Raw genomic sequence first — 13,434 nt, 5'->3', positions numbered from 1 at the left:
TAACAACCTTAAAAAAGTAACTTTTTTTCTCTGAGTGAGCAAACTTAAAAGTTCAGTCGTGAATCAAATATTTACTTCAGTGTACGTGTGAAACTGTCCGAATGATACATTATGTATGCACACTTTGTTTTAAAAATACAGCCTTGGTCACATTTGTGGTGTATCTGCCTCAGATACATGCAGGAGAACAGAGTGGCCTGTGAAATGGGTCTCTATTACATTCTTCACATCGCCAAGCTGAGAAACAAGAATGCCTTACAAAGGCTGCTACCTGCTCTAGGTGAGAATCGACCATGTTTTTCACAATTAGAGAACAAGGGCACACATTGCTCAATGAATTTGTGGTTCCCTGAATGTATGAATATGCCTTTCAGACAAAAAGACCCTGATTTTGTTGAAATAAGGATCCATTTTCAGAAATTCTTTTTTGTATTTCTCTTGAAGACATTCAGAACAGTTCAATTGTCGTAGATTAATTACCCCAGGAATAAAATTGCTTTTTTTCTTCATTATCATTCATGTTAAACACCCTATAAAGTGAATTCATCTGTGTTTGAAGATGGTTCCTGAAAACGTGCAAAGACAGATCCATGTCAGTCTATGGATGTGTAAAAGCGGCATGTTTGTGAGGGTCCCAGATTTGATTCAACTTTTAGATGAAGAGAAATTCTTACGAGATCACTCAAAATGATTGGATGTATTTCAGTCGTAATACTTTGAGATGGTGAATTGTTTGAAATCAATCTATTGATGAGAAAAACAGGTGGGAATGTCTTTTTGTGTTTTCTTTTCAGCCTCCATATATTAACGAGACTAAACTCATCCATATACTTTTTTAATATATGAGAACATTGAGACTTATTGCTGTTTTTAACATTCGAGTGATTTGTCGATTTAATGTAATCTTAAAAAGACTTCCCATAATAATGATAGAATTGGCTGACATGCAAGCAACAGATAAGTGTGAAAAGAGCATGGGAAAAAATGTTGACTCATCTTTTGATCTTTTTTTTTCCCCTTTTGGCTTGTCCCGTTAAGGGTCGCCAGAGGGCATCATATTTTTCTACTTTAGCCTATCTCCTGAATCTTCTTCTGCAACACCCACCACCCTCATATCTTCCCTCCCAACATCTATCAACCTTCTTTTTGGTCTTCCTCTCATTCTTTTGCCTGGCAGCTCCATTCTCAGCACCCTTCTACCAATATACTCACTCTCTTGCCTCTGGACATGTCCAAACAATCGGAAGTCTGCTCTCTCGACCTTGTCTCCAAAACATCTAACTTTGGCTGTCCCTCTAATGTGCTCGTTTCTAATCCTATCCAACCCCCTCACTCTTAGAGCGTACCACAACATCTCAGTCACTCATATTTGACAAACACGTTCGCGCCTGCGCGCCGTTCCACTCTCAAATCTGCACAGTCCAGCATGAAAATCACGTGCGTAAAATTTGTTACAAGTATAAAAAATTGATATTGAAAGACGTCGCTTATTTTGTGTAGTCTTGACATTAATTTACATTTATTATTTTTATTTATTTCATAAACGTTAACCAAACAAGCCTGCTCCTTCACAATCAGTATTCACCCGAAAACACGAAATGCAAGTTAACCGTACTGAGCATGTATGGAAGTGATGCCAAAAGCACGTTCCGAGTTGCTTCACGTACTGCGATCGCATTTACTTCGAAAGTTATCAACATCATGAGCCATGTCAAAGGAAATTCAGTTACACCAGGGATGCTCAATGCGTCGATCGCAAGGCAGTTTTGGTTGATCGTGTTATGGCGAGCTCGGAAAAAAAAAAAAAAAAAAAAAAAAAGACATTAGACTATCATATAATGGCATATCATGACATGTACACCAGATTGGATACGAAGAATGATAAAAGGATCTCTATAGGTTGGCCAGACAGAGGGCTAGAGATGGGAAGGATGTGCAGCAAGTAAAGGTGATTAAGGATAGCGATGGAAATATGTTCACTGCTGCCAGTAGTGTGCTAAGTAGATGGAAAGACTACTTTGAGAAGTTGATGTATGAAGAAAATGAGAGAAAAGGAAGAGGAGAAGAGGCAAGCGTGAATGACCATGAAGTGGCAATGATTACTAAGGGGGAAGTTAGAAAGGCACTGAACTGGATGAAAAATGGAAAGACAATTGGTCCTTATGACATACCAGTGGAGGTATGGAAGCAATTTGGAGAGGTGGGTGTGGAGTTTTTGACCAATTTATTCAACAGAAGACAAGCGGGCGAGAAGATGCCTGAAAGAATGGAGAAAAACTGTGCTAGTTCCCGTTTTTAAGAACAAAGGCAATTTGCAGAGCTGGAGGAGAGGAATTAAGTTGATGGGCTCCACAATGAAGTTATGGGAATGAGTAGTGGAGGCTAGACTCAGGTCAGAAGTAAGTATATGTGAACAACAGTATGGTTTCATTCCAAGAAAGAGTACCACCACATTATTTGCAGCTACATTGTGTCTTTGTAGACCTAGAGAAAGCCTATGACAGAGCACCAAGAGAGGAACTGTGGTACTGCGTGCGCAAGTCCGGTGTGGCGGAGAAATACGTTAGAATAGTACAGGACATGTATGAGGACAGAAGAACAGCCGTGAGATGTGCCGTAGGTGTGTCAGAAGAATTTAAGGTGGAGGTGGGACTGCATCAGGGATCCGCCCTGAGCCCCTTCCTGTTTGCGGTAGTAATGGATAGGCTGACAGATGAGGTGAGACTGGATTCCCCTTGGACCATGATGTTTGCAGATGATATTGCGATCTGCAGTGAAAGCAGGGAGCAGGTGGAGGAACAATTAGAAAGATGGAGGCACGCACTGGAAAGGAGAGGAATGACAATTAGCCGAAGTAAAACAGAATACATGTGCATGAATGAGAGAGGTGGTGGGGGAAGAGTAAAGTCCAGGGAGAAGATATAGCAAGGGTGGACGACTTTAACTAGTTGGGGTCAACAATCCAGGGCAATGTTGAGTGTAGTAAGGAAGTGAAGAAACGGGTACAAGCAGGTTGGAACAGCTGGCAGAAGGTGCCTGGTGTTTTATGTGACAGACAAGTCTCCGCGAGGATTAAGGGCAAAGTCTATAAAACAGTGGTGAGCCTGGGCATGATGTACGGATTAGAGACGGTGGCACTGAAGAAACAACAGGAAGCACAACTTGAGGTAATAGAAATGAAGATGAGGTTCTCGCTCGAGTGAGTGGATAGGATTAGAAATGAGCTCATTAGAGGGGCAGCCAAAGTTGGATGTTTTGGAGACAAGGTTTGAGAGAGCAAACTTCAATGCTTTGGACATGTCCAGAGGCGAGAGAGTGAGTATATTGGTAGAAGGGTGCTGATGACAGAGGTGCCAGGCAAAAGAGCGAGAGGGAGACCAGAGAAAAGGTTGATGGACGTGGTGAGGGAAGACATGAAGACTGTGGGTGTTCGTGAGGAAGATGCATGAGATAGGCTTGGATGGAAAATGATGACACGCTGTGGCGACCCCTAATCGGGACAAGCCGAAAGGAAAAGAAGAACACTATCATCTACCTCGTCGCTTGATTCAGGTGTGGCCAATACGGCGAGCACACGCACATAAAGATGCGTTTTAGCAAGCTGGCCTCCTATTTACGGCAGTCGCGGCAATGCGCGGGTGCACCCCTGCCGTGCCGGTTGATCGCGAGAGGCTGGCTACTTGAAAAGTAGATGTTGGGGGGGTATCTGGGCACCCCTGAGTTACATTGAAAACATTTCAGAGATATAACACCGGTAATGTTTCAGTATCTAACTATAATAAGTATTAGATTGTGATTTACTTAGCAATTTACTTCACCTAAGTTCTAATGTTAGACTAGTCTGTCCACATATCTCAATGCGAACGATCATTTTGCCCCATGGTATCACGTTATCTTGAAGTTCAAAACTTTTCCTCTCTCCATGGTTTATGAAGATAAGCTACTGCTAGCTTTCATCAACCTCCACCCCTCTCATTCATGCACATACCGTAATTTCTTGAATATAATGTGCAAAGCATTTGCCTTTTGTGTGGAATTAGCCTTGTTTTTGAAAAAGCACCAATATTGTCATGCAGATTGCTTGAAAAAAATCTGAGTACATTCTCATTTTAGCGTACATGGCTGATGTATTCGCAGCTCTTAATCACCTTAATCAGCAAATCCAGGGGGGTGGAGTCAACATCATGGACGCAGAAGAAACTCTGAAGGCTTTTCAAAAAAAGCTCCTTTTATGGAAACAATGAACAGAAAACAATAACTTCTCAAACTTTCCCCTTCTTCACAATTGTGGAAGTAAGCTCGAAGATGTGTCTGGAATTGGTGACATTCCTGTTCCCATGGAACTGAAACAAGCAATTGCCACACATTTAAAAGACCTTGCAAAGTCTCTCGACGGATACTTCCCTGCATGAAACTCATATCCACCAAGGGTGAGACAGCTGTTCACGTTTGATGTTGAGACAGCAGAGGTCAATGATAAATACCTCGACGAAATCATTGAAATTCAGCAGAGCCAGGTTCAACAGCAACTCTTCAGAACAACAACGCTCGTTTTGGTGTCAACAAATGAAAAAGTATCCAGTTATTCCCAAGAAAGCCTTGGAGTTTTTTAAAGCATTTGTTACAACATATTTGCGACCAATCTTTTTCGAGAATCTTCTTCTTTTCCTTTCGGCTTGTCGCGTTAGGGGTCGCCACAGCGTGTCATCTTTTTCCATCTCAGCCTATCTCCTGCATATTCCTCTCTAACACCAAGTACCCTCATTTCTTCCCTCACAACATCAAGCAAACTGTTCTTTGGTCTTTCTCTCACTTTTTTGCCTAGGCAGCTCCATCCTCAGCACCCTTCGACCAATATACTCACTCTCTCACCTCTGGACATATCCAAACCATCAAACTCTGCTCTCTCGAACCTTGTCTCCAAAACATCCAACTTTGGCTGTCCCTCTAATGAGCTCATTTCTAATCCTATCCAACATGCTCACTCCGAGAGTGAACCTCAACATCTTCATTTCCACTACCTCCAGTTCTGCTTCCTGTTGTCTCCTCAATACCACCGTCTCTAACCCGTACATTATAGCCGTCCTCACCACTTTTTAAAAAACTTTTCCTTTCATCCTAGCAGAGACTCTTCTGGCACATAACACACCAAACACCTTCCACCAGCTGTTCCATCCTGCTTGGACCCGTTTCTTCACTTCCTTACCACACTCACCATTGCTCTGGATTGTTGACCCCCAAGTATTTGAAGTCGTCCACCCTCACAATCTCTTCTCCCTGGAGCTTGGACTCCCATCTCTCTTAGTAGCGTGCATTCCTCTCGGCGTAAATCTGCTCTCCAGCCTTGCTGTTGCACTTCAGCAGCAAGTCCTGCATACTTCAGCCGCTTCCGCTCATGCCTCCTTGATTGCGCCCTCTCAGGGCACTGTGAGCTCAATGATGTAGAAAAGCTTGAGAGAGGTAGCCCAAATCACTAGATCAGGTATTAGGGTGGTTGCTGCAATCTCAGATGGAAAGCAGAGCTTCTTGTCCAGGTCTGCAAGAAGCTTACAGTCTCGTGCACTGCCCAGCTGTCCACTGTCTGGTGGCTTGTTGGTGTGGCTGGTTTGACTCTCCTCTCCCGAACAAATAGCCTTGGTTGCCAGTTGGCTGACAAGGGTGGAAGGGCGTTCACCCTTATCTGCTGGTTCTTCAGAACACCAGGGAGACATTTCGGCACTTGGTTGTGCTGCCAGGTGTAACGGCCTTGAGTAAGGCTTCTCTTGCAACCAACCAGGATGTGCTTCAGCGTTGCAGGACTTGGGCATAACAGGCACTTGGGATCTTTGGCATACCACTAGTTTACAGGCATGAGCATTTCACGGAAACGATCGTTCCGTTACCGTGTCGTTACCCAGCCTGAGAAAACACGGAACCGAAAGTCCGTTTCCCAGATCTCAGGGCTTACTTTTAATAAAATTCGCTCATGTGTGGAATGTAAAACAAGTTCTCAACGAAATACAACAATCTGTATAAAACGAACCTACATGAACCCCTTTATTTTTAATGATTAAAACGCCCAGCTTTGTCAGTGTGGTTTATAAACAGCACCGGTTCCTGCTTCTGCGCTACGCATGCGCAAGGTCGAGTTATTCATATCCGCAAAAATTTGTTATGAGTAGAAATACCGACTGGCGATCATCAGCTCCGCCCCCTTTCGCTGCAATTGCCATGCCCTACAATCTTCCAAAATGGCGACTGAACATAATAGGTTTGAACAGGGTCCTCTATCGCGTATCCCATATAATATTGGGGTATGTTTTTTGCCAAATGCGTAGGACTTGTCCAAGAGAGTTCTACAGAGAGGTCTCAACTACACAGAATTAAGATTTTGGACGGAGCAGGACGCAATGTCAGAGTTAGAGCGAAACATTGGCAATCGCAGTAAAAAACTTTGACGCCTCACAAACTTTACATTGAAATCCAACAGGATAAAACAGTGGAATCGTACTGCTTATTTAAAGCAGGATGAGTACTTTTTACCTGGAAAGATCACGAGTAATATTGTAGTCTTTATAAGTGAGTGGGTGTGTTCATTTGACTTGGTTCGTAATGGAACCCAGTGCTTGGTCTTAAAAGTCCGATGTGATACAAATAGGCAAATAGACATTTCTCTTGCATGACATCGTGCATTTACGTATCACAAACCCGACTCGTCGGCATAAAACACACACTTGAATCAGCAGGTCTGTGATACACTAACAAAGTGAAAGTTGTTCTCCTGCAATTTATAAAGCACTGATAATGAAATCAAACTCAGAGAAGATACTTCTCCCTCACTTACCTTCGAACATACAGCCTTGTGTTTGTTGATATTTTTCGCACTGAGTTGTACATGAGGTCTTCCACGAGCTTTAATCCATCGGAGACACTTCGCCAACTGTGTTTTACGCTTTGGACAATTGATCAACCGGGCCCTTGTAACCGAGCAGAATATCTTTCGTCAGAATTGCATGTTCCCCAAGCACATCTGAGGACCATTTTCTTCCCAAAATTAACTTTTCCAAACGCACACTTCCGACAAACAGTGTTGTTTGTGGGACATGGCTGCGGGAGGGGCGGGACAAACCAGGGGTTAAGACAATGCGGCTCTCTGATTGGCTGTTATTGTACAAGTGATTGACATTTCGGAAAGGTCCATCCAGCGCAGTGAACCACAGCCTGACTTCTTTTTTTTTTATGCGGAAGCGCATGGACTCCTGCTCGTTTACCTGACTCCGTCCCCCTTCAGCTCTTAAAGGGGTACACTCATAATTACAAACACCATCCACTCACACAGTCTGGGGTACGTAGAGCATGCTGCTTGTGTTTACTCTCGATAATAATTGTAAAAATATAAAAGAAAAGTGCTGTTGCTTAAATGAATCCTGGGGTATGTGCATAATGGAAGAAAAAGTGGTGAAGCTGGATGAGATTTTCTCTTTTTTTGAGGAAAAAAAGGTCTGGTCTGAAGCCAAAGTCAAAAGTACAGGATGAGATGGTGTCCAATGTTAAAATCCCACCTTGGTACAGCCTGATTGAGGATGAAAGCACAGACAGTACAGTGCACAAAAAGCTAATTCTGTATTTTAAATATAGGAGGCATCATAACATTAACCTTAAAAGTGTTTGGGAGCATCATTTAGCTTTCAACATGCATTGCCAAAGATATTCTGCAAGCAATGATTCAGTTTTACTCCAAGAAAAACAGGTTTGTTTGTTTTTTTTTTTAAAAAAGCTGCAAGCAACCTTTCAAATTTATAGTTCATAGTTGGCTCGGTTTAGTTACACTCACATCTGACGAGCATGACCGCGCTCGTGTACTGTCGCGCTCTCAAATCTCCACAGTCGAGGACGAAAGATGACGGGGTAAAATTTGTTATGAGTAGAAAAATTAAACATTGAGTCATCAACATCATGAGCCATGTTAAAGGAAATTCAGTTACACCAGGGGTGGTCAATGTGTCGATCGCGAGGCAGTTTTGGTTGATCGTGTGACGTCGTGCCCTCCTCCCCAAAAAAAAAAAAAAAAAAAAAGACGTTTGATTATCATCCACCTTGTCGCTTGATTCAGGTGTAGCCAATACGTCGAGCGCACGCACAATAAGGCGCAAGCCGGCCTCCTATTTACGGCAGTCGTGGCGTACGTAGGAGATTGTGATTTACTTTGACTTGATCTAAGTTCTAACGGTCATTTTCACCGCGGTACACGTTATCTTGAAGTTGAAAACTTTTCCCCTCTACATGCTTTAGAAAGATAAAGATCATGTACTGCTAGATTTCATTCATGGATTGACAGTATTGATACCGCTGTAAATTACGCTACATTATAACAATACATCACAATTGCCGACAGGAATGTTTGTTACAATGTATCGCAAGCTTGTTGCTACTAACGTAAATTATGTTGAACTATTCAGTATTTTCAAAACATTGCGGGTATACACCATTCGTGTTCATTCCTTGACATGCCAGTGCATTTAACTTTCTTCAGATAAAGTTTGTCAATCACTAATTTTTATTGATGAAAAATTTTAAATACTGTTTTATATCATGTTCTACTAATATCAGTTGAAATTGAAAATTATCATTTCTGAGTTTGAATTTTTTTTTCTATTTTAGTTATGTATTTGTTTATTTTATTCTTAATTTACAATTGTTATATTAATCTAGTAAATTATTTAAGGGTCTTGAGATTCCATCCCTAATCAGCAACGTGCAACTTTATCTGCGAACATGACTGACCACACCCGTACATTTTTAAATGTGAGTGACTGGTTTATATTTTTAGTAACCATAAATTTCACAGTCATTGTGATGCACCTACTTACATTGTAAGATTTGGCACTTATTATTTAAGTGGAAACACACAATTCTATAGCTGAAATATTGCTGTCTACCACAATCAGTCAATCCAATATTAGTCATGGAATTTTGAATTGAGTATCGGGAAAGTCATGGAAAATTCATGGAATTTTGACTCTCTAGAATGTACGAACCTTGTAGTGTGTTCTATGCATCTGGAGAAGCCAAGTATTCCTGCTTTGTGGATTGACGTGTGAATCAGATTGTTTACTCCCAGGTATTCTGCTAGCCTATGAGCAAGCTCACTGAAGAAAATTTTCCCTTCGACATTTAGAAGGCTGATCTGTCGGAACTGCTTAATCTCTGATGAGTTCTTCTCCTTTGGGATAAGAATTCCTCCAGCTCTACACCAGGCAGTTGGTATCTCCCTCTTTTGCCACAAGACCCTTATCATCTTCCAGAGGAATCGCAGGACATCTGGTGTGTTTTTGTAGAGCCTTTATGGAACCCCATTGGGACAAGGAGCTGATGCAGCCCTTGCTCTACGCAGAAGATGGGTTACATCACCCTGGCTGATGTCCAGCTCATGCTCTGGTGGCTCAATTGGTAGATATCCAGTGCTAGCATAACTTCATGACAGTGGTCATCTGTGCAGGAATTTTTCAGGTGTTTTTCCAGGATGGCTTTCGTCACCGAGAGACTTCTGCTTCTCTCCTTTGCAAAGAGACTCTTTGCAAATCTGAAGGGTCCTTAAAGAATTGTGATCTTCCATGCGCTTTCCTTCTATGTTTTTCCCAAAGGTTTTCAGCTCTCCTCAGTGTTGCCAGCCTATCGTGGATTTCTTCCTGCAGTAGGTTTTTGCCCTCCCTCTCCTTCTCCGTGGCCTTTCTCCTCAACTTCTTCAGCTGATTCCTCTCTTTGATCCGGTGATCTATCTATTTCTGCCTTCTGGACTTTTTGGGGATAGCTGGGGCAGTCTGTTTACCTTCCACCACTCCAAATTGTTCTTCCGCATAAGTATAAATGAGGTCACCCATCCTTTCCAGCTTCTATAAGTTGGTCAAAAAGTCCTCAACCACCTAATTGCTTCCATACCTCCACAGATATGTCATCAGAGCCCACTCCCTTTCCTCCTTCATCCTCTTTAGTGCCTTCTAACTTCCCCCTTCCTAAACCTTGCCACTTCCTGGTCCTTTACACTTGCCTCTTATACTCTCTCTTCTCTCTTATTTTATTCATTCATCAACTTCTCAAATTAATTCTTTCCATCTATTTAGCACACTACTGGCACCGGTCAACACATTTCCATCTGTATCCTTAATCACCCTTACCTGCTGCACATCCTTCCAATCTCCATCCCTCTGTCTGGCCAACCTGTCGAGATACTTTTCTCCTTCTTTCGTGTCCAACCTGGTGTACATGTCATCAAATGCCTCTTGTTTAGCATTGCCCCCCCCTACGTCGCAGCTCACTGCATTCCTTTCACCCCTCCTCAGTCCTCTCAGTGTCCCACTTCTTTTTCGCTAATCTCTTTCCTTGTATGACTTCAAAACACCAAGTCTCCTTTTCCCCTTGACTCTCCAAATTGCTTCCATAACTCCACCGGTATGTCATCAGGACCAACTGCCTTTGCATTTTTCATCCTCTTTAGTGCCTTTCTAACTTCCCCCTTACTAATCATTGCCACTTCCTGTTCCTTCACACTTTCCTCTTCTCCTCTTCCTTCTCTCTCATTTTCTTCATTCATCAACTTCTCAAAGTATTCTTTCCATCTATTTAGCACACTACTGGCACCAGTCAACACATTTGCAACTCTATCCTTAATCACCTTGACCTGCTGCACATCCTTCCCATCTCTATCCCTCTGTCTGGCCAACCTGTAGAGATCCTTTTCTCCTCCTTTCGTGTCCGACCTGGTGTACATGTCGTCATATGCCTCTTGTTAAGCTTTTGCCACCTCTATCTTTGCCCTACGTCGCATCTCAATGTATTCCTGTCGCCTCTCCTCAGTCCTCTCGGTGTACCACTTCTTCTTCACTCTTTTCTTGTATGACTTCCTGTAATTTGGGGTTCCACCACCAAGTGCACTTCTTCCCTTTCCTACCAGAAGACACTCCAAGTACTCTCCTGCCTGTCTCTCTGATCACCTTGACTGTAGTAGTTCAGTCTTCTGGGAGCTCCCCCTGTCCATTGAGCCTGTCTCACGTCTTTCCAAAAGCCTGCACAACTTTCTTCCTTTCTCAGCTTCCACCACATGGTTCTCTGCTCTACCTTTGTCTTCTTAATCTTCCTACCCACTACAAAAGTCATCCCACACACCACTATCCTTTGCTGTCGAGCTACACTCTCCCTACCGCTACCTTACAGTCAGTAACCTCCTTCAGATTACATCGTCTGCACAAAATATAATCCACTTGCATGGTTCTACCTCCGCTCTTGTACGTCACGCTATGTTCCTGCCTCTCCTGGAAAAAAGTGTACACTACAGCCATTTCCATGCTTTTTGCAAAGTCCACCACCATCTGTGCCTCAAAGTTCCTTTCCTGGATGCCCTACTTACCCATCACTTCTTCATTGCCCCTATTTCCTTCACTAACATGTCCATTACAATCTGCACGATCACAACTCTCTCTGGGATGCTCATAACTACTTAATCTATTTCCTTTCAGAATTTCTCTTTGAACTCTAAGCCACATTCTATCTTTGGGGCATAGCCGCTAATCACATTATACATAACACCCTCAATTTCAAATTTCAGCCTCATCACTCGATCTGATACGCTTTTCACCTCCAAGATATTCTTAGCCAGCTCTTCCTTAAAAATAACCCCTACTCCGTTTGTCTTCCATCTACTCCATGGTAAAATAATTTAAATCCTGCTCCTAAACTTCTATACTACCTTTCCACCTGCTCTCTTGGATGCACAATAAATCAACCTTTCTTCTAATCATCATGTCAACCAATTCCTGAGCTTTTCCTGTCATCATCCCAACATTCAAAGTCCCAACACTCAGTTGTAGGCTCTGTGCATTCCTCTTCTTCTTCTGCCGATGAATCCGCTTTCCTCCTCTTCTTTGTCTTTTCGACCCACAGTAGCTGAATTTCCATCAATGCCCTGCAGGTTAACGGTGCCAGGGCTGGGCGTTGTTAACCCGGGCCACAGCCGGTCTGGTATGGTCTTCTTTCGATGAACACTCATGTTCGTTTGGCATAGTTTTACGCCAGATACCCTTCCTGACGCAACCCACTGCATTTCACTGGCTTGTGACCCCATCGGGATGCATTATTCTTTTTCAAGAATGCTAGACATAAAAACAAGACAACGAACAGACTTGACTGTGAAAATGACATGAGAGTAGCACTTTCCAAGGTGAAGCCACGCATATCTGAACTGGTCTCTCAAAGCCAACAGCAGAAGTCGCACTAATTTGCAGGTATGTAATTTGTTTTAGTTAATGCACTATATTGTTTTTTTTTCTGCATGGTTCATTTTGAGCACCTGTAGAAAAACTATATATCTTGACTTTGAAAACAATCAATTATTTTATCGTAAAGTAGGGTTCGGTGAATGCGCATTTGAAACTGGTGGGGTTCGGTAGCTCCAACAATATTAAAAACCACTGCTCTCGACCCACAAAGACAATGTAGCTCCTTCTGACCTTCTCTTTGTACTTTTCCACCGGCATCCTCAGTGCAATTAATGCATCACTTACAAATGTATGAAGCATGTTGAATACTATGGCTCGTATAATTATATACTGTATAGGCCTTCTGGATCCACTACTGCACTATTTATTGTATAAAGTAATCTTTTATCAGAATCAGATTTAATGGCTAAGTATGTAACACACACACAAGAAATTTGTCTCTGGCAGTCGGTGCCACCCTAACTAACAAGCACGAAGAACAATAGACATTCAATTAATAGGAAACTATTCCTGATAAGAGTCACAATTGTACAGTGATGCCGTCTTCTAGCATTTAGAGCAGGTAGAGTCCGTCAATGTCCGACATCATGATTATATTATACAGAGTGCTCTTACCCGTTCGCGGTTCACCGTAATAGACCACTACAATGAGAATTGTGCAAAGGGAGCAGTTTAAAGTGACAAATTGTTCGATAGTCTGCAGTATATATTTCTAATACTAATACTGATTAAACCAGCAGGGTGTGAGGGTGTGTCCCAACAACAGCGCAAGGCAGAAAATAGTATCTTTGCTGATCAAGAATTGAATTACTTAATTGGAAGAGGGAAAAAACAGTTTGAATGCCCACGAGTTTTGATTTGCACAGATCGTTTGTGCAGACCTGGTGGGTGGCCGGGATGTAGAGGGTCCGAATGGATCCTGCCTACTCTGGTCCTAGTTCCAGTGTCTTGCAAGACTTGTAGGACTTCTGGACTCGTATTGAGACTCGTCTTTCTCTGCTGTTATAAAATAGGGGAAAAAAGCAAGTATAATTAGAATCACTGAGGCGTTTTTTTCTGATGTAGTAGGGTCCGTTTCTTGCAATTGGAATAAATCTGTTTTAAATTTGGGACTCCCCAAGATGGGTTGCGTCAGGAAGGGCATCCGGCGTAAAAACTGTGCCAAACAAATATGAGCGTTCAT

The 13,434-nt window shown here is 42.5% G+C and overlaps 1 protein-coding gene across 6 annotated transcripts in view; it reads left to right on the top strand.

The window, feature by feature from the left end:
• Window positions 1–13,434, top strand: part of nelfb (negative elongation factor complex member B) — an 87,964-nt gene that overhangs the window by 54,478 nt on the left and 20,052 nt on the right. For all 6 annotated transcript variants that reach the window (XR_009794809.1, XR_009794810.1, XR_009794811.1 and 3 more), the window contains one exon: window positions 174–280. Coding sequence is in view for 3 of the 6 variants with exons in the window: in XM_061818507.1 (XP_061674491.1) it covers window positions 174–280 (107 nt within the window). In the remaining 3 variants the exon portion in view is untranslated. The remainder of the gene's footprint in view (window positions 1–173; window positions 281–13,434) is intronic.

This window comes from Syngnathoides biaculeatus, chromosome 4, assembly GCF_019802595.1.
Source record: "Syngnathoides biaculeatus isolate LvHL_M chromosome 4, ASM1980259v1, whole genome shotgun sequence".
In the NCBI taxonomy this organism is placed as follows: Eukaryota; Metazoa; Chordata; class Actinopteri; order Syngnathiformes; family Syngnathidae; genus Syngnathoides; species Syngnathoides biaculeatus.
The sequence above is the reverse complement of the archived record's forward strand: the minus strand, read 5'-3'. Positions and strand labels throughout refer to the sequence as shown.